The sequence below is a fragment of the Giraffa tippelskirchi genome, chromosome 9, assembly GCF_054371585.1.
Source record: "Giraffa tippelskirchi isolate mGirTip1 chromosome 9, T2T-mGirTip1v1.2.pri, whole genome shotgun sequence".
Lineage (NCBI taxonomy): Eukaryota > Metazoa > Chordata > Mammalia > Artiodactyla > Giraffidae > Giraffa > Giraffa tippelskirchi.
The window spans coordinates 7542927-7567136 of record NC_137283.1 but is presented as its reverse complement, the minus strand read 5'-3'; the positions used below and the strand labels follow the sequence as shown (position 1 = coordinate 7567136).

Genomic DNA, 24210 nt, shown 5'->3' with positions numbered 1-24210 from the left:
TTGCAGTTTCATTGGAAGTTGAGTTTCTCATAAACGCAGTTATTAAAAAGCACAATTTTGAATTCTAGGTAAAATGAATGATCCATTCCTCTATGTTCCAGAGTAGTAATATATACACTTAGGGCATAATTAATTTAAAAGAAATCTCTTTCCTTTTTTATCAAGAAATTTTCCTTAGTACATGCCTGTTAGAACAGGAATTTTTTCTAGGGAGGTAATTCTGGGGTTCTTCTTTGTATCAATACTTGGCTATTTTGGAAAGAAATAAATGTAGCAATCTTCCACTGTTCTTTAGATAATATTTCAGGATACAGATGCCCAGTTCGTCTGTTTTTTAACTTGATTCTTGAATCTTGGAATTAGAGAAAGGAGCTGGGTTTAGAGGGTGCCAGGAGATGATTAGACAAGTCCAGCCTAGCAGATTCTCCTCTTTCCAAAGTCAAAAAATCCAGGCAGGGTAAAGATTGGAGCACTCAACAAGAGTCCTAAAAAGAAGCAGAAATGCTCCAGTAAAATTGGTCTTCAAATTGAAGATTATTTACAAATAGGAAAAAATGGCAAAAGCCCTCTGGGTAAGGGCTCTTTTCCCAACCAAATTAGGAGTAGATCACATCACATTCTTCCCTCATCTTGTGTATTTTTAGAGTAATTGTTTAAAGTGACTTAATCTGTAGCAGTATAACACAGAAGTTTAGAGCCTTGCTATTCCGAATGTGATGCCCATACCAGCATCAGCATCACCTGGGAAATTCACCACAGGTGTACTGAATTCAGTCTTTAACAAGATCATTAAGTGATTTCTGTTAGAATCAAGTCTGAGAAGTATTGATTTAGATCATGGTACCTAGAGCCATACTTCCCAGAGTTGATCATGGCTATTCCAGGTTATTTAAAGTTGTTATATTTCTGTGTACTTCTAATATAACCAGTAAAATGAAGAGGATAATCTTACAGGATTGTTGTGAGGATTAAATTAGTATATTTGCCTGAGCACAAAGTACATGCTCTATATTTTAGCTGATAAAATTGATCTCGTTTTTCTTAATGTAATGTCAACTGAATTTTATACTCCTGTTGTGCACTTTTCTATACCTTGTTAGTCTAATGGCCTTCAGGAAACAAAAATAATGGTGAAGGAAATTTAAAGCATAAGGGAAAGTAAAGATAGCAACCAGAGACTGTATCTAGTATCTTAAGGATAAAACTCAATTTCATGTGAGATATTTTACTGAGTTTTCTTCTAAAGTAATACTAAGACTGAACTCATGGCAGAGATTCAGAGTGCCTTGTGTATGATTTTTTTAATGTATTACTTAAGGACCTCCATTTTAAGTGTATAATAACTACTGATCCTATGGAGAATATACAATAATTTTTTTATATTTGGTTTTTGATATTGAAACCCTATGCACAGAACTTCAAATCCTCTCCTAGAGTGTGAGAACATAATAGGCTTTTAGACCCAGTAAGATTTTAAGATCAGATAACTTTCCCACAGTAAAATCACTTAGGTTTTAAATCATACTGGTGAGGTTTTTATTTGCTTGCTTATATATTTATTTGAATGGCTGTTTCATTTCAAATTTTTTTGAAAAAAGATATTGCAGCTTTATATAATTTGATGCAAGTCTCTTTACACACATTTACACAGAAATATTACTGTGATCTCCATCTTCACTTTGTTGTGAAGTAATTCACTAGGGTTTGCATGGTCTTTCCATATTTTTATATCACCATTTAGGGGGCAAAAAAGTCTCTTGAGTCAAAACAGGTATGTTTTAATGGCTAACCAAAAATAAATTGAAAGCAGACCTAATGGAGAGACTTCCAGACTTAATTATTTACTTAAAGATTGTGTCTTTTGTTGTCGGTAGTGACTGATGATGTACAGATGATTGTACAGCCTGTCAGAAATTTTGTCTTCCCACCCACCCTGCTACTGTTCAGTTTTTTTTCCCTCAGTGTCTTAAGAAAGATAAAATCTGTAGCTTTTTCATGTAATTTTTCTTCAGCTAGAAGATGCTGTAATTCTTCCTTACCTGTAGTTTTTAAATTAAATGTTTAAATAATAGAAATTTAAACATTTAATTATTTAGATTATAGGCCTATCAGAAGAAAAGCTGAAAAATCTGCACTTCTACACCATCATTTCATCTGCTTTGTACATTAGTGTCTGATTTCAGTTACCAGCTGTAAAAACTACTCAGTGTTCTGCTTTTGTTAAAGTTTGCTTTTTTTGCTTTAGGATTTTTAATTTTCAAAACTGACTAAAGCTTTCTTGTTTCCATCTGCCATGCATTTTAAATCTGCTCCTTCCCTCTTCATGGATTATAACCCTTACCCTAATTCTGCCTTTACACTTGTTCAGGATCACAATCTGCTAATACCATTGGTGGTAAGAATCTATAGACTTTATATGTGCATCAGTTGTTTGATCATCTATTTTCATTATCAAGAATGGGTTCTATTCAGCAGAAGTTCTTAACATTTAATATTCTGTCATTTTATAGCCATTATTGGGATAAAATTTCCCAATTATGATTTTCCTGTGACCTGTCCTTGTTTCCAAAACCCTGGTTTTTAAAAATTATCCATGTTGATCCCACAAGTGTAAACATCCCAAAGCAAGGGAGCTTTAGTAATGCCTTGAAAGTATCTCATAAATAGTACAAAATGGTGATTTGAAAACTTTAGGCAGCACAAGAGAAATTAGTTACTCAATTTCAAATTTTGCAAATTAGAGTATTTTCTAGTAACATGATATTGCTAGGTGCATCATACTCTTTTTTATCTTCTGTAGTTTTCCTCGAAGAAATAATTAACCTTAGTAGTTCTTTTGCTGGGGAAAGAGCTGTGATATTTTCTTCTTCTAAGTATGAATGATTGCAAAATGGGTTGTAGGCACTGGATTATCATGCTGTTCATGGCGGGTAGTGGAGAAGAGCATGAAATGATTAACATTGCCAATTGCATTTCCTAGGACAGGGCATGGATGAATTCAAATATATAGAGAGGGAGCTTGCACAGTTTGATAAGTTCGACAAGTCGAGAATAGATGGAGTGGTTACTCTGCTTCTATGCTGCATGTGTATTCTCTGCTGAATAGATCCACATCTCAAGGAATTCTCCAGTTTCCTACCAACACCGTCACCTCCTAAACTTACATTGGTTTTAACAGAGTAACATGTTGTATGTGGTCAGTTCATTATACTTTTTATATTGTCACATTCCCATAAAATATTCCATCAGCTTACCTGCATTGTGAGTTTGTGGCATGTTGGGTGTTTGGGTGTTTTTGGTGTGTATGTTTAGTTTAGATGCTGCATGGAGAAAATAGGTGCCTTGTGAGTATCCCTAAGGTTATGACTGAAAGAAACCTCATCTAAAGATTCTTCACCTGAAATGTCATGAAACAGTTCAAATGAACCATCATTTTAAAGTACACTTGTATAATTTCCCTGCAATAATTTAGAGTTTTTTCTACACAAGTAATAAATTGTCAATTTCATCGTAAACATTGCTTTGTTTTACAGTATTGCTATAAACAGCGGAAGATGAGTTTCATATTGTATACTGGTAAAGTTTAGGAATTAAGCATGAATTTAAATTGTATTCAGGAACACCATGCCAAGAAAACAATAACAAGGGTCACAGATCAGCAACCCATGGATCCTATCCAGTCTGCCTCTATTCATGTATAAAAACCAGAAAATGTCAGAGCTTTCATTAAAAAAAAAAATCCAAAAATGTGGCCAGTATTACCTCAAGACAGGGCTGGCTTGAACTAAAAGTTACCACTCCCTCCCTTAGACTCAGCACTCCCCCCTCAGTGATGTTCCCTGCTTCTCCCCATTGACTTTGAGTCTTGAATCTTTGCTCTGTGGAAGTGAGGTGTGACGAGTAAGATGATCCAAGGTGAGCAGCAGCAGTGGGGAAGTGCCCAACAAAGAGGAAACGGTGCTTTCATCAAGTTTTATTTAAGTGCAGGTTTAACTTTTATAATGCTACTATCCAGAATCTAGAGTTAAATTATACCTTGGACTTACCTAGTTTATTTTCCTTTTCAATGCAAACACAAAATGCTCTGATTGACAAGGAGCTTACCCCTTTAAAAACTAATTATGCAGTTCTAGTTTAAAGTATGTTTCTTTTTTTAAAAGTCTTGCCCCCACCTCTGAGATTTTGTCCAGCTCCCTCTCTCTACCTGACCACATCTTTTCTCTTCCAAGACCTAAAATTACTAGTTTTGAAACAATCTACTTTCTTTGATATTTATTTGCCCGTTAATCTTGTTCTACCCTCAGTACACATCTACATACCAGACTTTGGCCACCCAAGACCCCATTTTTATTTGAAGCCAAATAGCAAAACCCAAGTTTGTTTTTTAGCTGGCCCAACTTTATAAACATTTAAAATTTAATCTTGGGACTTTGCTGGCTTTCTGATGGCTAAGACTCCACACTTCCATGCAGGGGGCACGAGTTTGACCCCTGGTTGGAGAGTGAAGATCCTGTATGCCACTCAGGGCGGCCAAAATAAATGAATAAATAACATTTAATCTTGTAAAAATTTTAAAATATATCTAGGTAGCAAGATAGACAACTTTGTTATGCCCATTTCGAGGCATCTCAACAGGCAAACTGTTGTAACAGGAAGCAAATTTTCATTATTATATTCTTAACAAGAATGTTATCAATAACCGAATTATTTTTTCCTTTTAAATGTATAGCTTTAATAGATAGCTTTTTAACATATAGCTCTAGTTACATGAAATGTATTGTTAGATGAGTTATTTCTTTGGAAACCTTTTCTACTATATATGTTCTGAAAATCATAATAGTATTTTCCTTATTAAACATAACATCTTATATTCCCCAAAACTGAAAATATATTTACATGATTTACCATTCAATCCTAGTATGTGTGTATACATATATATATGTGTGTGTGTATATATATATATATATATATATATATATATAGTATATCTTTTTATTCCAGGTTTTCAGTATATATAAAGCTTCCTCAATCTATTTCCTTGGACCTTAGAACTTGCCATTGTATCACAGGCTTCTCAGATGTACTTCTTGAATTTTTATCCTTTCAACAAAGATCTCTTGGAGTTCACAGGTTAACATTTATATGTGTGTTTGGTGTTCAGCTGGCAGCCGGTCTGGGTCTCCAGGAAGAGTTCTGACCACAACAGCCCTCTCAACTGTGAGCTCTGGTGTTCAGAGAGTCCTGGTTAATTCAGCCTCTGCACAGAAGAGAAGCAAGATACCCCGAAGCCAGGGCTGTAGCAGAGAGGCCAGTCCATCTCGGCTGTCAGTGGGTAAGATTGTTGTGTCAAACTTGGGACCTTGTATTTCTTTTGTACTTTAGGCCTTGGTAGCATTGATGACCTCATTTAGGTACTTCTAAGTTTGAGGAAAACAACTTCAAAGTCAAGGAGAATTGAAATATAGGTTTAAAAATGAAATTAGATATCTTATCTTAGAAGTATTATTTCTATTTTATATCCATTTTTTTCTTTGCAGCAGTTTAATTTTAGTAAAATACAGTTTGCTCTTCTAATCACGTGTAAGCTAGAAGAGTTTAAGCAAGAATTTTAACGGTATTCCTGGTAGTGCTTCATCAAGAAGCATTTCTTCTCATCCTTAGCAGAACTTGTTATTTATTAGCTTTATAAGAAAGAAAGGAATAAAACCAAAATATCAAAAATACAAACCCTTCTCCTGTTTACTCCACTTCTGTGCTGCCGTTGCTTCATACCAGCCCGAAGCAGTCGGATTCCTCGGCCAAGCGTGAGTCAAGGGTGCAGCCGGGAAGCGAGCCGGGAGAGCAGCAGGGATACGAGTCCTGTGCGCTCTTTCCAGCCCCTCGGTGAGTGTCTGGGCTTCCCTGTTGTGTTCGCACCATCTGGTAACCTCAGCAGACCCCGGAGTTAGCCTTGTCAGCTGTGTCTTTGCCTCTCTTTTCTGTCTTTTTAAGGACAGTCAGAGGGGAGTTACATGTTTGGGAAGTTCCTTTGACATTTACTTGTCTTAAATAAGCAAATTAGACATTAGATAAACAGGTTGCCTTCACAGTCAAGTAAATATCATGCAGATTTAGATGACATAATATTGAATTCAAGATTTTTTCTTAATAAATATCCCTATAAAATTTAAAGATAATATTTAAGTAATTACTCAAGTGAAATATGGACTATTTAGCTTGATAAGAATAAAGACATTTATGCTTTTCAGCAGAAATAGTCACTCTTCACCTTAGATATTTAAGTTTAGATTGCTGGAAAGAAGGCTGCAAAATAATATATGAACTACTTATTAAAATGGAAGGGATTAATATTTTTATTTATTTTACCGTTTAACAGCATTTCCGATGCATTAGCTTTTATCATGTCATTGCTGTGCAACCTGTCTGTTCCTTATTATAGAGATTGTGCTGTAACCTTGACTGTAATACTATATTTAACTCAATTATAAAATGTTAAATAATCTTTTAAAACTTTTAGTATTTTAGAATAATTAGGCAGAATTTTTTATGTTGAAAATCTTTAGAATTTCTGTGTGGTCCTCAGCATTTCAACTAGTACTTTATTTTTATGCACTTACCTTAAGTCATTTCATATTTTTTTCTTTTAATCCCATAGAGTGTAGCTTATTGTAACACTTAAGAGAGTTGCACTTCAGATTTTGTGGCGCTGAAATAGAACATGGTTATCATTTCCTTCACTAGACCCTTTGGTATAGAACTTCTCAGAAATTAAGTTTCTTTTGGGCCATTTGGTTCAACTCTATCACTACTAAACTATCCTCTACTGACCCTGTGAGCTAGGAACCCAGAGAGGGCTATCCTCAACTCTTGTTTGTGTTCCAGTTCCGTGCCCAAGAGTTTCCTTCTGTGCTTTGCCAGAGATAGGTTTAGTTCAGGTATGATAATACAGTAGGTTGTAGAGTGTCTGTGTATGTGTGTGTATACGTGCAGACACACATACATGTACATATATATTGGTTAATCCTCATGCACATCTGTTTAAAAATGAAATAAATCCTTTATTTGCATAAAATAAGCATGTCACCTTAAGAGTTGCAGTGGGCATGTGGTAGTTTAAGAGCCTCTGTCCTGGGGTCGGATGGTCTGGTTGGTATCCCAGCTCTGTAGCTGTTGTGTACCAGGGCTTCCTTATCTGTAAAATGAGGATAATAACAGCATGTAGTTCTTAGCATTGATTTGAAGACACTTTAAAGCAGAGATTCCACGGAAACGATCCCTCCAAGCAGTGCTTGCACACAGTGACTGTGTGGTTATCAGGACTGCCATCTCTGCCACCATCGCTCTTCCTCCTCTTGCCCCTGAACAGTGCTTGCTCACCTACAGTTAGTTGTGTTATATGTTAGTGGCAAGGATCTTCGATTTTTTTTTAATGGTATAATACCTTGTATAATGTAGAATTAGTAGAAAGCATGAGATAGCAAGAAGAAACAAAATATGTTTCTAGACCGTTTTAAACCTGTACAATAGAGATTAGAAGAAATTTATAACCAACTTCTAATTATAAACATGTTAATATGCCTATTTTTAAAGAGAAAGTGAAAATGTTAGTCACTCAGTTGTGTCCCCCATGGACTGTAGTCCTCCAGGCTCCTCTGTCCATGGGATTCTTCAGGCAAAAATCCTGGAGTGGGTTGCCATTCCTTCTCCAGGGGATCTCCCCAGCCCGGGGGTTGATCCCAGGTCTCCCACATTGCAGGCAGATACTTTACAGGCTGAACCAGGAGGGAAGATATTGTTTACTCATTAATCTTCTAGATTTATCTCAGTCTCCCTTTGGCAGTTGAGATCATTTAAATGTTGTCATTAAAGGAGGCAGTTTTCTCAATTGTGATGAACTATCCTGTTTGGTTTAGAGGTGGTTAGACCTTTTTTTCATACAGTTTTAGAAAAATTAAATTTTATAGACTTTTGCTTACATATGGATGTTGCATAGCAAAGATAGGAGATTAACTCTATTTATTAAACAGGGATAAAAATACCATTCCCAGAGATCAGGATTTTCTGGTATATTTGCCTGCATTTTGCTGTCTTCCTTTATTTGGTGAAACCTTCTGTCACCTCTGACTTGAATATGGCCATTCAACACATGAACCCCATAGTTGGCCATTTATTCAGTTGTAGCACAAAGCCAGCGTCAGGGCTCTGATACACCAGAAATAAATCAGAGCTAGGCATAACTCTGGAACTTGCACTCTTAGTTTCCATCTGTTTCTGGAGCTAAGATTGAAAAAAAAAGGCTACGTTATTACAAGCATGTGAGTGTTATCTTCAGCCACAGATAACTGTTGATTTCAAAAGGTTTTTTATCTATTAAACCATTTCCATATTGGTTCAACTCTTCCTTATCATTTTATTAATTATTCTGTTGGGTAAAATTAAAACCAACTATATATTAGTAAGTTTTACTAATGATACAGATCACCTTTCAGGGTCTGATTAAACATTTTATGCAACATTCTGTCTTTAATCCTGTCTTTCAATCTTTTGGTCATTTTCTTATCCATTCCTGTGACAAAGAGAAGAGTAATTCATATAATAAAAGTACTTCAACTGTTCTAATATATCTGAAGCAGAGCAACTTTTAAAATAAGGATAATATGTTTCATTAAATAATAAAATGAATTTTTCCTCCCTTATTTATGTATTTAAGAATAAGACTGACTTTATAACAGTATGAAAATAAGGATTTTAAGATCTAAAATTTTAAAATATACTAAATTTAGATTTAGAGAGATGTCATAAATATAGGGAAAAGTCACATATTTCTCGATCTTTTTATTAAATTATTAATATTCCCCTTTTGGTGTTCAAATGTGCTTTGATATTTAAATCTACTGAATTCAGAACTTAGGTTGTGTAAACCATTATAAAAAATGTTTATGTTAATATAAATGAGGTATGTTATCTTTTGAACAGTGTGAAGATGGTATGTGTACTGTTCAAGAGCAAAGACCCTGAAAGACTACAGTTACTGAGTGTGGCCTTGATCAAATTAATGAACCTTTCTCTGTGCTTTAATTTAGCCATTTGTCAAATTGAATAGTAACAACTACCTCCCTGAGTTGAGGATTAGAGGAGATAAGATTATTATTGGTTACTATTTACCATAGTGGTTTTTTTTTTTTAAATTACAGTGTTCATTTTTCTGTTTCATGCTTGTACTTCTGACATTTCCTTCCATTTGAATACTTGCTTCTTTGTCTCGTGTGGGCTTATGTCTGTCCCCTTAGGTGTAAGATCTGTTGTGTGTCAAGGATGATATTGCAGTGTTCAGTTGCCCTTATCTAAGGCAATATTCTGATCCTTAAGTATTAAATAGTGTAATACCATTGCTAACTAACTCTCCTTGCCTGACTGTAGTGCTGCCACTGTTCCTTGTTTCTGTGGTAATAGATGAGGTTTGTATGGTCCTGTTATTCCAGCCTCCAGACACCATTCCAGATCTACTGGTGCCCTCTGCGCCCCCGATGTGTATGGGGTCTCAGGTGAAGGATGAGTACATTTTCACTATCATCTGTGTGTTCATCTCAGTTTTTTGTCCTTTTCAGTTCCCATTGAGTAATCATGTTTTAAAATTGATTTGTTTTTATTTAATTTGTTGAAGAATAAGTCATTTGTCTGTTTTTTTGTTGTTGTTGTTATTAATTTTCCCCCAAGTAACTTTTTTCCTTTCAGCAATCTTACTTGAGCATTTTTCTCACTGGAGATGGACATTTTTCTTTTGTATAACCTAAGTTATGTCATTTTAAAATAGAATAGTTTTATGTTCTCTGTTATGTACTTCATCTTTTGTATATATGTTAAAAAAAAAAAAAAAACCAAAATGGTGGATGAAGTGTTTTAATTGTAAATGATGATATATTTGGATAAAGTGTTTTAATTGTAAATGATGATATATTGTAAAAAGTAGTTGAGAAGAACCCAACTATGGTTTGTCTTTACATACCTCAGAGTGTCAGGCAATAGTAGGTGCTTAACAAATATCAAATGATATGTCTTTTAGTTATGGAATGAATCAGCCTATCTTGAAGGAAAAGAGAGAATCATTGGAGAAGTTTTTCCTTGTAAATTCTTGGCATGGCTTCACTGAGCTCCCTAATCATTACTGGCTTGAGGATTGACCTTTGTTCCAGGCCACCCTGTGGCTCACCCACATGGATGAAATTTGCCTGACTGATAGAACTGGATTAATTACAGGGCTACCGACTTCCAAGCCCTTAGTCGACCAGCCATACTTTCTTCTATCTTCTGGTGATAAATGTATCATAGTGACTATTTCTTAAATTCACTTGCCGCACATTGTCAGTGATTTTAATTGCTTTTACGATTTTATTTGACCAAAACTAAATGTACCCAGAGAATACAATATTGCTTTTAAAATGCTTTGCCCCATTGGTTTTTTTTCTTTCCCCCTCCTCAAGGATCTCAAACTTTCCAGCCTGACCGTGTTACGTTTATGGCTCTCTCAAAGCTGTTTTCCTTCTTCTGATGAATTAGGTCCGGGGTATGGGATCAGCCAATCCGGCCGACTGTCATCCTCGGTCAGCGCCATGCGAGTCCTGAACACAGGTTCCGACGTGGAGGAGGCAGTGGCAGATGCCTTGGTACTCTTGTCCATTTCCTTATCACTATAGATGTTCTAGTTAATGAAATTCATGTATGAGTGAGCCAGTCCACAAGTGTGGGAAAGGAGATGGAAGATTCTTGTGGATTAAATCTAGGAAGATCAAATGTGGCAGTATAAAAAGCAAAACAGTATAATTTATTGCTGATCTTTATTAATTGGTCAGATTTTTAAGCCAAGGCCCATGATGGAATGTCAGGAATATAAATACTGATATTGTTAATATGGTGTTTTTATGCACTGTAGTACACTGAGAATAAAGGCAGATAGATTAGTATATAAATATATACACAGCAAGTATATAATTTCAAAGCTAGCTTAACCTCGAGCATTTAGGGGTTGTTTTAGTTTGGAGTAAAAGTTTGTATAGTCTTTTTACTTATTTGTATTTTCTGAGCTGAGAGAAAGTACAATTTCAAAACAAATTATATTTAAGATATCTTTCTAACTCTTTAAACCTGAAACATTAAAGAGTGAGGCTTGAAAATAAATCCACAGATCCGTGATGGTTTTGTCAGAAGAGTGCTGTAAAGACATCACTGTAATTTTTCTCCCTTAAAATTATGAAGGAAGTATTTGAGACAGTGATTATGATTGGCTTTTGCCTTTTTCCCACGTCAATTCAGTATGACAGTTTCTCTCAAATTATGATATTAATCCTATTTTTGAGAAGCATCTACTCATTTTCCTACACAGAACTTACTAAGGCGTCATGTTTGTTTTTAAATAAGAAAATACACTGTGCCTTTTAAACCTGCATGCCACCTCTGAATCATTGTCGATACGCTTTTTGCCACATATATTTGAAAAGCAAGTTTTTAAAAATATTCATTGGTCATAGCTATAACATGTTAAATGTAATCACATGTGTAGTTCCACTCTGACAGTCTGTGTGTGCTGAATTTTTCTCTTTACCTCAGCCATCTGATTTTTTTCATAAATCAATGTACTTACTGAATAAGAACTTTGTTTTCTTGAGCTTGGGATATATTGATCACATTTTGTTCTGATGGTGTTAAATTAGTGATATGTTTTAAATTTATTCTTCCTGATCAGTGTATTTCTCAAATCACATTTTCTAGTTTCCTTTATTTGAAGGATTTACTAGTTAAATTCTATTAATACAAATTTTATGAATTGATTGGATTACTCTTGAATAATCTTTATCCTAATATTTATAATAAGATGTATTTGGTCTATATGAGGAATATTCAGCCACCAGTGCTAAAAGCTGAATCCCAATAATTTGATTATGTCTACTTCCATTATTTACATAGCATACATATTCCAATTATAACTATCAATTTTTAGGAAAAGATTATCCAACTATTAAGCCTAGTTGGACCTAGGGAAAATCATAGAAATAAAATTAACTTTAGGAATGACAAAAGGATCCAAATAGGAAGAAGACTTGAGTTTCTTTGGGAGAATTGGTTATGTGAATATTTCTGTAACTTACATATTTTTCTTTGAACTAAAGGATATTAACAAGATTAAAGATATACCCTGCTAATAAGCAGTTCTTATGTATCTATATATTTGAAAGCTTAATGGTTCTGATTATGGGCATTGTTTATGCCTACTTCACTGTGCTGTTTAGCAAAATGTTCTTCATTATTTTCAATTTTTCTCTTTAAAAATCTACTGCTCTCAGCTCTTAGGAGACATACGGACTAAGGTATAGACATTGCTATTTTCTGACATCTTATGGTACCATAACGTTTTTTTCTTTCCTTCATCAGTTTAACAGATGATAGTCTTCTATAAAAAATTCAGGTGGAAGTAATAAAACCCTTAGACATACATCACTTTTCTGTACATGTGATTATATGATTATCACTAGGGAGATAGTGCTTAAATAGTATCCTGTGGGGGTTCTCATCCTTTTAGCCTGACTACTTTGTACAAATGCGACAATGTCATTGACATATATCTGTAACAAAACTTGGAGCCTAATACAAAAAGTATCATGTTTTTGCCATTCTAAATTAAGTTGTGCCTCAAAATCAAGTCAATTTAGTGATGGAAAGTCATTGAAAAACTATTTTTAATTAAGTTCAGGTTATATTTCTGTTAGATTTTAAACTTGAACAATTTAAGTCACCTGAAGCTATGTAAAATTATTGTTCTTCACTGTTTCATAGAAACATCTTCACCTCTCATCAGCCTGAATTTAAGTATCAGATTACATAAAGATTTATTTCTAATTCTTTCAGGGAAATCTCAAATAATCTCTTCTGTCTCATTTCACTTTTAATATTCCAGGTAAAATTAGCAATTTTATTTATTAAATAATAACTTCAGATGTGAAGAAATCAAAGTAATACTTTCTTATATATATTGAAATAGATAGTTTAGACACATTGCGGAAAGCATGGAGAACCCTTCAGGAGCTTGCTTCCTAAAAGTAAGAGTAAGCTAAATGGGCTGTCATCATTCTTTGTGATTTTCTTCTCGAAGAAACATCAGGGGTGGGTACAAGTGAAGGAAGAGTGGCACAGAAGTATTGATGGAAATGAAAGAAGAATAGAGGAAAGGGAGGTAGAGAGACAGAAAAAATAGAACTTTACACAGGAAACATGTTTTTCTGATCCATTCTCATCCTTTAAAAAGGTTATAATTTCTTCGTAACAACTCAAGAGTTTTAGTACAGAGTCTGTTCGTTTACACTCTAGTAGTAGTTCTTGGTTTTCCACAAAAAGAAAAAAGAAAAAGAAGAACCTCATGTTTTTAACACTCCCCACTTTACATATCTGACTTCCATATAGTAGTCTTATTCTGCTTCTACCACGCCCCATAGTTAAAGAATATTTCATCTCCTACTAACTCCTAAAACATGTTTTCTGAAAAAAACTAAAATTCGACATTTTATTATTACAATGATTAGCAGCATGCTTTACACTGATTTTTAAACAAAAGCCAGTCCTTTTCTGGTCAGTAGAAATCGTGAAATACCGGCATGTTATTTTAGCTACCACTAATGAGAGTCTTTATGTATAACAGAAAAAACCTGCTCGAAGAAGATACGAATCATATGGGATGCATTCAGATGATGATGCCAACAGCGATGCATCCAGTGCTTGTTCAGAACGCTCCTACAGCTCTCGAAATGGTAGTATTCCTACATACATGAGGCAGACAGAAGATGTGGCAGAAGTCCTCAACAGATGTGCTAGCTCCAACTGGTCAGAAAGGAAAGAAGGCCTCCTGGGTCTGCAGAACTTATTGAAAAATCAGAGAACGCTAAGGTGAGTTATATTGTCTTCAAAATAGTTATCCTGTCTGTTTAGCGCTTTTTCTTTTTGGGTGGCGGGGGGGACCGTGCTGGGTCTTCATTGCTGCACAGGCTTTTCTCCAGTTGTGGCGAGCATGGCTGCTCTCTAGTTGCAGCGCGCAGGCTTCTCACTGCACTGGCTTCTCTTGTTGCAGAGCATGGGCTCCAGGGCCCTCAGGCTTCAGTGGCGGTGGTTCGTGGGCTCAGGAGTTGTGGTTTCCAGGCTCTCAAACACAGGCTCAGTAGTTGTGGTGCAGGAGCTTAGTTGCTCCATGGCACGTGGGGTCTTTCTGGACTGGGGATCATCTCTCCTGCATGAGCAGGCAGATTCTTTACCACTGAGCCACCAGGGAGGGCCCTGGTTAGCACTTTCTGACTTGACTGTTTCATAACACCTTAAAGATAGTAGTATGGGCTCATACGTGTCCTGAATTCAAAAAGTGGCATCAGAATATTATCCCAAGCCTTAATCCTTTAGGACCATCTATACTACTGTTATTTTTTTTTAATTATAATTATCTTGCTCTATTTAAAGAAACATTATTAAAGGAAACTTTTTATTCATAAATAGTTATTAAATTAAAATGTTATTAATTAAATGAAAATAAATAATAAAGTACACATAATATTAAAGTTGACTCATTTATTAAAATTCATTCCTGGTAAGTTTTCCAGTGAGATGAAAGAATATTTGTGCTCACTTGAAAATGAAGGTATATTCCTGGTGTTCATGTGATATTTGAATCTTGGTATAATATGAAATGGATTTGGAGTGAATTTCTCTAAGAACAGAAGTTTAGAGACTTCCCTGATGGTCCAGTGGTTAAGATTCCATCCTTCCTCTACAGGGGTCCTGGGTTTGATCCCTAGTTAAGGAACTAATATCCTGCATGTCATGAGATGTCACCAATAAATAAATAAATAAAATAAATTTTTTTTTAAGTTTATATTGATTTTTAGTTGGGTTTGATTCAGTTTCCTGTCCTACTGGCTTTTGTTTGCTTTTGCCCTCTAAAATCTTTATCGTTTTTATCCGTGTAGTGTTTTAAATCTCTACAGTCTATCCCTTTAAGAACCTAGTTTCAGAAAATTTGTAAGTTTCAGTATGATGGAAAATAGAGGGCTACTTCCTGCCTTAATACCTGAAATTAAGGTTTGATTTTAGGTGTTAGAACTATATAATTTACGATAAGTGTTTGTCTATGTACTTCCTAATATATTTTAATTACATATTACATATTATTATAGTTCATGAATATTACATATTACAGTTCATGAATCACTACAATAAATCATCATAATGTTGTTTCCAACCCCACCAAGATTACATTAGTGTTAGGTTCAGTGTATCATTTTAAATGGCAAGGAAGTAGTCGTAGTTTAGAAAGATTTTAGCCCTCAGGTGGCAAAATTTAAGAAAACATAAAAGCATTTAAAAGGGTAAGATTCATGTGCTGGAAATGTCATCTGTATAGTTTACTCTGCTGTGCAACATTAATAAAGTATAGTTGTATTGCTTTTCATATAACTTTCAACCTTTAAAATATTGTGTGTGTTACTACAGAATTATTGTTGCATTTGATAAATTGTGTTTAGCCCTGACTAGTAAATCCTACAAATTTCTCAATTTTGAGAGCTGTTTTTTTTGGCTTAAAAAAAAAAAAGAAGCCCAAATATATATGTAAGTCACTTTTAAATGACTTCTTCCTACAGCAGTGTATTAATTAGCCACTTTATTATTTTGACAGTCGAGTTGAACTGAAACGATTATGTGAAATTTTCACAAGAATGTTTGCTGATCCTCATGGCAAGGTATGTTTTAGTATTTAAGATTACTCCTGTAAGGTGTCATTATTATATTGCCCCAAAAAAGAAGTAAATAATAACAAAAAACTATAAGCCATTTTTATTTATTTATTGCCCTAAAATGGCAATGATCTTTTCAACATAATTGAAATTGAGTATTTGATATCATACATAATTTAGAAGTTGCTCTCTGATAACTATTTAAGCTTCTCCAAAGAGAGATTATCTAAGGCTATAAACTGAAGAATATATAATCACATGCACAACTCTTCTGCAATTAGTCAGGGTGAGTATTTGTATTACTAAAAACATTTTACTGTTTGTAAAGGAAATAATTGGGATAAGTTGAAAAAAGTTTCGTTGTATTTGGTTTTCTTCTCTATTAACATAAATATATTCTTAAAAGAACAATTTTGTAGACAAGAACTGCCATTAAAAAACAAAAAGCACAAAATACGGTTTCACCTATAGTTTGTGAGTAATGAAAGAGAAACATTTCATATGTTGAAAGAATTCATAAAAATCTTCAGAACTTTGTTCAGCTTTTAATGCTGATTAAAATTGTAAGTACTTATGTATAGGCTGCATGTGTACTGTGAAATTTTTGTTTTAAAATCTAAAGTTTTGCCGTAAAATGTACTCATTTGTTCTATTTTCAGCAGTGTGTTTGACAGTGGTGAAATTTTATTCAATATCTTCCTTTAGGACACGAGGTGTCTACATGAGAATTTCTAACCTAAGTGAGAGGGAGATGTGGAAGGGAAATCATAGGAAAAATATTAATGAATTTTGCTTCATTTTTTTATTGTCTTCGCTTTATTGTTGCACATTTCATTCCTCCTCATTTTTTTCTATTTTCAGTATTTTCATTACTTGTGACACTACTTAAAGATACTAAAATCCCACTCTTTACATAAACTAAAATCTGGCTAAGGGTTATAAACTGTTTTAACTTTAAAGCAATAATTTCCAAAGATTATCCTTTTATCTGAAGGTATATTTATTTTATCCAAGAATGCAAGATCCCATTAAAGACAGAAAGCACACTAAGTTTATAATTTTCAAACTGAGCATGTAGATAACTATACCGTTTTATACTGATATTACTACCACTAATTACTGTAGGAATTGTTATAATGGAAGAATTTCTATAAATCCTAAACAAATTAACTGTTGACTTTTTTTTTTTTTTGTTAGCAGTATGAGTCAAAGGACAAGACAGTTATGATCTGGGTGGACTTGTTTTATTAAATAATATTTTGTTAATAATCTATACAACTTTTAAAAATAGAGTTTTAAAACATCTTCAATAAGTAATATAATTCATCTGTACTGGAAGGTATGAGAGTGAGGCTCTTATTATTTCTTGAAGTCATAGTTTTTTATTTTTTGTTAGGACAGTAATGCAGTTTAGTTGGAGCCTAGGATTTAACAGTAATAAAGAGACTTTTTAAAAAAAGTTTCTTGAAGAAAAAATATTTTAAATGCAGTTAATTTTAAAATTTAAGTCTCTTGAAGATCAAATAGGAAAGCCAAGTTTGATGTTGGTGAAAGCACAGGTGTTTGGCCTCGCTTAGTAAATATGGAGAACCAGCTACGATCCTCCCTAGAGGTGTGGAAGGGGACGTTCTGTTTCTTTTTCCTATGGGGTTTTATAACAGCATACAATTCTTATTGATCCATCTGGCTTTGTTTGGTTTTGGGTTTTTTTTTAGTTATTTCACTGAATACAGATATAAAGGGAAGATTTTTGTTAACTCGTTTTGCTCAGCTTTTATTTGGTGATTGTTCATCAGAGACTGCCAGTAATGTAATTAATTAAGAATAAGCTGGCTGTATCACCATACAGTGGAGATTTAAAAATATCAGGGTTTGATTTGAGTTTTTGCATACCTTTATTTTGTTCAAGTAGTAGATATCCCTCCTTTTTAATTTTATAAAGTACTAATAGTCCAGTCATTTGAATCAAGTAGCTGTTCTTGGTGCTTTCTTTTCCTTCCAAGTAAAATTTTAGTTTTAGTTTCCCAACTGCTGTCTATCAAGAGTTGTTTTTTTTCTTTCCCCTTCCCTATAAAGGGCCAGACAGTATATGTTTTCAGCTTTGTGGCCATAATGATCTCTGTTACAACTCTGCCATTATAGCACAAAGGCATCTATCAACAGTAACTAAATAAGTGACCATGGCTAGGTGTCCATAAAACTTTACTTATGAACATTGAAATATTAATTTTCATAAAATTATCATGTGTCACTAAATAGCCCTTTCTTTTGATTTTAAAAAAAAGCTATTTTAAAATGTAAAACCATTCTTAGCTTGCAGACTGTAGTTTCCCAGCCCCTGTTGTGTACAATCAACTCTAATGATTGACACATTGACACTAAAATAAAAACATGTTCAAGAACCTCTGCTCATGGTCATGCCACTGGTTGAAGGTCAAGACTGTTGAGGGGAAACAGTGTACCGGTCCCTGGTGGGTTAAATCAACCTTTATTCCTATATATGCTGTCCATTTCTGATCTGTGATTTGGATCTAAAAGCTCAGTCCTGCCTTTCCTGTACCTCTCGCTTTTCTGTCCTCCATAGACACTGTGTCAAATAGTTTCTCCTTAAATTTAACTCCAGCCCTGTTCACCTCTCATCTCGTGCCCTGAGCATTTGCCCTGGCCTCTTAGCTTACCAAAAAAATAGAAGCCATCCAACAGAAACTCCATTTCCTGCCTCCAAACCAGCAAAATTAATTGCACATAAGCCCATTCTTTCTACCTTTTCTCCTATGGAAATGGCAGGAGGTCTTACGTTGAAGCTGTTGGCAGCCACATAAACATGTACTCTATTTTTTTGCTAATATACTCTCATCTGCTTGGTCTTCCAGGAATTTTTCATAAATTTCAACTTGCTCTTTGACATCCCTTTTTATTTTTCAGCTTTGTTGTAAGTGTATTCAGTTTATCTTTTCTGATACTCTAAGGACTATGGTGTGGGAGAGAAAGAGAAGGGTTGTTTTCTGTTGTGTCTGATCCAGTCTTCCTCACAGCAGACAGCCTCTCTTTTCAGACACCTGTCTCTGCCTGTTTTATTAGTGTTGCTGTAGCTTAGAGCATTGCCCTAGGCCCGCCTTTTTCACTCTGTACCTTATTTGAAGCTTGTCACCACTTTATCCTGATGACTCTTAAATGGTACTTCCAGCCCATATTTTTCTCCTTCACTTACCTAGTTACATGCCGTTGGCTTGTCTTAAACCTTAAAACTACTTTTCCTCTTGTGTCACGTTATCTCATTAGATGAAGCCACCATCCCCTCACTGGGCATCATTCTAGAAATTTACTCAGTCCTAATTGATGCAACCTTCTAAATATTTCCATTCTCACTACTCATTCCTGGCACAATTGTCTTTGGCCTACTGTACCTCTTCCCCACCTCTTATCCCTAAATTCTCTTTCACTCTGCATCCTTGAATAATCTTTCTAAAAGGTAAATCATCTCTCCTGACTTAAAACTCTTCAGTGACTACTCATTACCCTCAAGAAAATATTCAAACACAGCCTGTCATTTTTGCTTGTTATTCCCTTTTCACTCTCAACCCAGCCTGAAAACTATGTTCATTTCCCCAAATGTGCCCTGCACTTTTCCTCATAGCCTCGAAACAGATCATCAAAGTCACTTCTCTTTCTTTCCTCAAATATGCTCTCCACTCTGAATTGGAATCACTTATCTGTAACCTCAACCATCCTGAGAGCTCACAGGGCAGAAACCATCTGAAGCCTTGCCCCCAGAATGGGCCCTAGGGTTTCAGAGACACTTCCTATCATGAGGTTGGTTGGGTGGACTTTCCCGTGTCCTTTTAAGTTGAAGTCAACATTTCAGTCTATTTTAACAGCGTCTGAAAAGTAGCAGTAGACCAGCTGCTGTCCCCAGCAGGAACAGGAGACTTAGAGAACCAGGGTGTGAGCAGCAGCCCCATCTCCTTTCATCTAGGATCACCTCCAACCGCTAGAATGTTTCTCTTATTTGTGTTAGTAAGTATCTGAGTCCAACTGAAATATCAGGTGAACTCCACTGTACAGTAAAGACATCCCAGAAAGGAAGGGGTGTAAAAGAGCTCTTTTTGAGTACAGTTGAAATAGATGCTGGATTTTTTTTCTGTGACATGAGTAATGTGGTTGGCATTTACAGTGTACAAGCTGGAATTATTTGATGTCCATAACTTGATAAACTTTTTTAACTTTCAGATACTACTGATTCAGTCGTGGTATCTGTATGACAGTAATTTAGATTATAAAGCTGCAGATGTGTCCTTTAAAGCCTCTTAATATTTTCCTGAGAGAAACAGTACAGCACAGTGATAACAAATATGAGTAGTGGATCTAGATTGCTTTGGTTCAAATCCTACCTCCATCACTCTTTAGCAGGGTGTGCGTTGGTTTCTTAATCTGTAAAACAGAGTTAATAAGATTGCAATGATGATTAAATGAGTTAATATATATAAAGTCCTTACAACACAATAAGCACTATATATGTTTTTTTAAAAAATAAGTTTGAAAAGGAATTCAGGGCAGATTTTTATTTTGATTGCTCTAGACATACTTTTTCCTCCAAATGTAAGGTGTGTCGGAAAGCTTATCCCCCTGTGATTCTGACAGTCAGCTCAGAAAGAACTACTTGAGGAGAGCCACCTTTACTGAAGAACATGCTTTGATTTGACCTATTATGGTCTGTGTAGTCCTATCTGCCTACAGGTCTTAGAATCAAGAGACCAAAACATGCCTCTTACCTGGGGAAAGTTAAAAGTTGTAGTATCTTTTTACCTCCATACAATAGTAATTGTTCCAGTCCTTCACAGAAATAATTTAACTTGTGAATACATTGCTTCTCAAGAGGGGGAAAAAATAAATGAAAAATTCTTAGATACTGTGCTTTGGAAGCAAATGTTGGCCCTGTTCAGAAATGTTGGCAGGTGTCTGTTAGTCTTAGATTCTTTCCAGAAGTTGAACCTCAAGGATAGTAAGGTCTGAAAAAAAGGGAGTTTTTTTTTTTTGTGTGTGTAAATTTTCTTGGCAAGAAAATGAGAGAGAAATACAGGAAAACCACATACTCTTCTCCCATACCATTCATTTAACTCTTGTGTTAAAACCTATTTTGAGTTTATCATAAAACTTTGGAAAACATATGTCATTTTTATTTTCTAAGTGTTTTTCTTCCATACAGGAACTTGGCATTGATGGCGACTAATTTGTGTGTTTTTCTTTTTTTTCTTTTTTTCCTTTTGCATGCTGTCCCCTGTGTTGGAACTCTCAATAGAGAGTAAGTTGGTTCAATATTTGTTGGAAACCTAACTTTACTGCATGACTGTGAAATTAACCCTTTTTCTCTATTTTCTCTCCCAAAGAGTTCATGCAGTGTTGGAATCTTTGCAATCCACGAAATGCTATTTGCAGTTACGCAAACTGTCATTCTGTTTGGAGATGTGCTTTTTAATCTACTAATTAATCTAATTTGATTATGTTCTTCTGTTCTATATTTGATGACTGGCACACCTAAGATATGGGGGCTTCCCTGGGGCTCATTGGTAAAGAACCTGCTGACAACGCAGGAGACCCAGATTTGATTCCTGGGTTGGGAAGATCCCCTGGAGAAGGGAATGGCAACCCACTTCAGTATTCTTGCCTGGAGAATCCCATGGAAAGGGGAGCCTGGAGCCTGGAGCGTTACAGTCCATGAGGTCACAAAGAGTAGACATGACTAAGCAACTGACACACACCTGATATAAAAAGGTGAAGAAAAGGCTGCCTCAATTGTAATAACACAGATATTTCAGTTCTTTTCCCAGTGAACTACAGTTGTGAAATATATAGGATTATACATTGAGTCTGTTGAAGGTTGATTTCACTGAATTATTAAAAAAAATAATTCCCAAGTTTCACAGTCAGTTTTTTTGAATTGAGTTCTACTCCTCATATGCACTTTCTACTCTTCTGTTAATGGTATCCCATAAAAGGAAACAGCAGCTTAAGGAGCAGTGATCTCAGCTTTCCCTTCTTGAAATCAGATTTTTAGCCCAATGTTTTGTTAGTATATCCACTTTTCTCTTTCTCCTTTAATCATAGATCAGGAAATGGGAGAATATCAACATCTATCTGACAGTGAACTCTTTGTGATACAGCAATCACATGAAATTTTATGCAAACTTCCAATGTATATTTTGGATGGAGATATATATATATATATATATATATATGTATATGTATGTGTATATATGTGCATATGTTTATCATTTAGGAAGTACTGTTGATAGACTATAAACATTTTGAAAAATAATAGTATAATTCTATATGTAAAGTACTACAAGTACACATTTACAGTTTTATTCAGCTATACTCACATTTTATCTAATCAAAAGAAATTTCTACTTAGACTCAGACATGTCTTCCTGAAGAAAATAGCAGGTCAGATCTTGACAGGAACATAAACTTTGCATTATATCAAGATGAGAAGAAAAGGCCTCCTACAAATGACTACCCTGAGTCCAGAGAAGTGGGAGATGTCAGAAAGTTTATAGTAAAGAAAACCTTGGCTGTAGTGAAAGGAAGGTCATCCATATCTTCCCTTGCATTGAGAAAAGGGGTTGGTTACCAAGGTAAATTTTACTCAACTAGAAGAAAATTCTTACTTTTAAGGGAACTCTTCCTACAGTTTCATCAGACAACTTTTTAATTGCATCCTCAACCTCTGATAACTTTAGATTTGTTTCTAACTGGTGACATAAGATAGAGCCATTGTTCTCGAATGCTATATATTCTAGATAGGAAGATAACATAAATAAAGAAAAAGTTAAAGAGCACTGTAAAGGTAGCCCAAGTACCAGTTTCAAACAGGGATGGACAGTGGCTATTATCTAAAGATATCCAAGAAGCTCTTTGGCTGGGACTTGAGTGGTAAGCTTTGTAGGGATTCATGTACTTTGTGTAAACAGAGGGATTAGAGAGTGTGGTAGGAAATCAGGAGTGTGTGTGACATATGTTTAGGGATGAAGACTTTATGTTGCCAAATAGTCCAATATCAGTCTGAAGAGTTAGAGCCTCGTCTAAGCATTTGAGACATTATTCTATAGACAGTGAAGGGACATTAAAGAATTTTGTTTCTGTCAAAAGAGTGATGTCACTGTGTGACAGAATGAAGTCTGAGTTGGTCTGCCGTTTTGTAAATGAAGTTTTATTGAAACAGAACTGTGTTCACTTGTCTGCATAGTGTCTGTGGCTATGCCGTGATGACAGAGTTGAAGAGTGCGACCCACATATGGCCTGCAAAGCCTAGAATATTTGCTTTCTGGCCTGTTAGAGAAATCCAGACCTGAGGTCAGAAAGGCCTGGTGCCTACAGTGATGTTGTGATCAATAGATTTGAGTAAGGCCAAAAGTGAGAGCTATTACAGAGAATGTTGTAGGGCCTAGAAGGCTAGATCAGAGATGCTCTGTTAAGGAAGTCTTAATTTCGATGAAAAGAGAATCAAGATGGAGATTTAAGAGATCTCCCCACATTCAGGATACAAAAGGAAAATGCCTGGTAGCAATGAAAAAAGGGAGATGAGGAAAAACAGTGTCAAACTGTGGAATGGCCAGGCGTACTAAGCTCATGAAAAAGCTATGACATTTCTCAATTGGAAGATAACTGATGAGTGCAATAGGATGGAAATTGAAGGCGAAATTCTTGAGACAGTGTCTTCTGCATCAGTAAACAAATAATTCAGGTTGAGAATAGAAGAGTAAAGATAGAGGAGACCATACTTTAGACATCAGGAATACAGATAGAAAGACTAGTCTTAGAAATAAAATTGGCTCTTCCTTGGAGAAAGAGTTATTAAAAGGATAGCTATAGAAGAAATCAAAATGAGGGGAAAGTCAGTGGAGAATTTTATCATGAATGGCAGTCAAGTAGATGAGGAAGTTGTCCAGTAATAGAGTGCATGGAACACAACTAAAAGCCAAGTGACTTAGCCATTGATGAGCTGTGGAAACCTGAGCAAGTAAGTCCCTTAATTTTCTAGTTCTCAATTTTCTGAGAATCAGATAAAATGAGAGAGTTGACTTAGGCATTCTGATGCCTTTGATTTTCAAGATGGCTTTTGGTATAGTGAAAGCTTAAAGTTGGAATCTTAAGGGAAATAGGCAGTAGTTGAAACAGTAAGAGTGAAAGTGACCCGGAGAATTGGAGAGTGTTGTGCTGGTACACCAGGTTTAAGGGAGTAGCCGGAAGCCCTGATTTGTCATGTCTGTTGTAATTCCTGAGGTGTAAATAGTCCCAAATGGCTGATGTCAAGCCACCAACCATCTCACAAAATTCCTGAATATTTAACGTTTGACTTTCTAGGCAGGTTACTGACTAACTCCAGGACGTCACTGGACAGATTTGCTAGTCAGAGTGAGTACTAAGTTAGATACATGTGTTTGCC

General features: G+C 35.2%; 1 protein-coding gene across 50 annotated transcripts in view; it reads left to right on the top strand.

Annotated features, from left to right (window-relative positions):
* CLASP2 (cytoplasmic linker associated protein 2) overlaps nt 1-24210 on the top strand; it is a 170558-nt gene that overhangs the window by 112235 nt on the left and 34113 nt on the right. For 17 of the 50 annotated variants that reach the window (XM_081527153.1, XM_081527144.1, XM_081527149.1 and 14 more), the window contains 5 exons: nt 5162-5332; nt 5776-5883; nt 10558-10664; nt 13688-13932; nt 15707-15770. In XM_081527153.1, the coding sequence (XP_081383279.1) occupies nt 5162-5332; nt 5776-5883; nt 10558-10664; nt 13688-13932; nt 15707-15770 (695 nt within the window). Of the gene's footprint in view, nt 1-2368; nt 2396-5161; nt 5333-5775; nt 5884-9482; nt 9546-10557; nt 10665-12338; nt 12363-13687; nt 13933-15706; nt 15771-21063; nt 21067-24210 lie in introns of all 50 variants that reach the window. The other 33 variants (XM_081527143.1, XM_081527134.1, XM_081527139.1 and 30 more) reach the window with 10 other exon arrangements.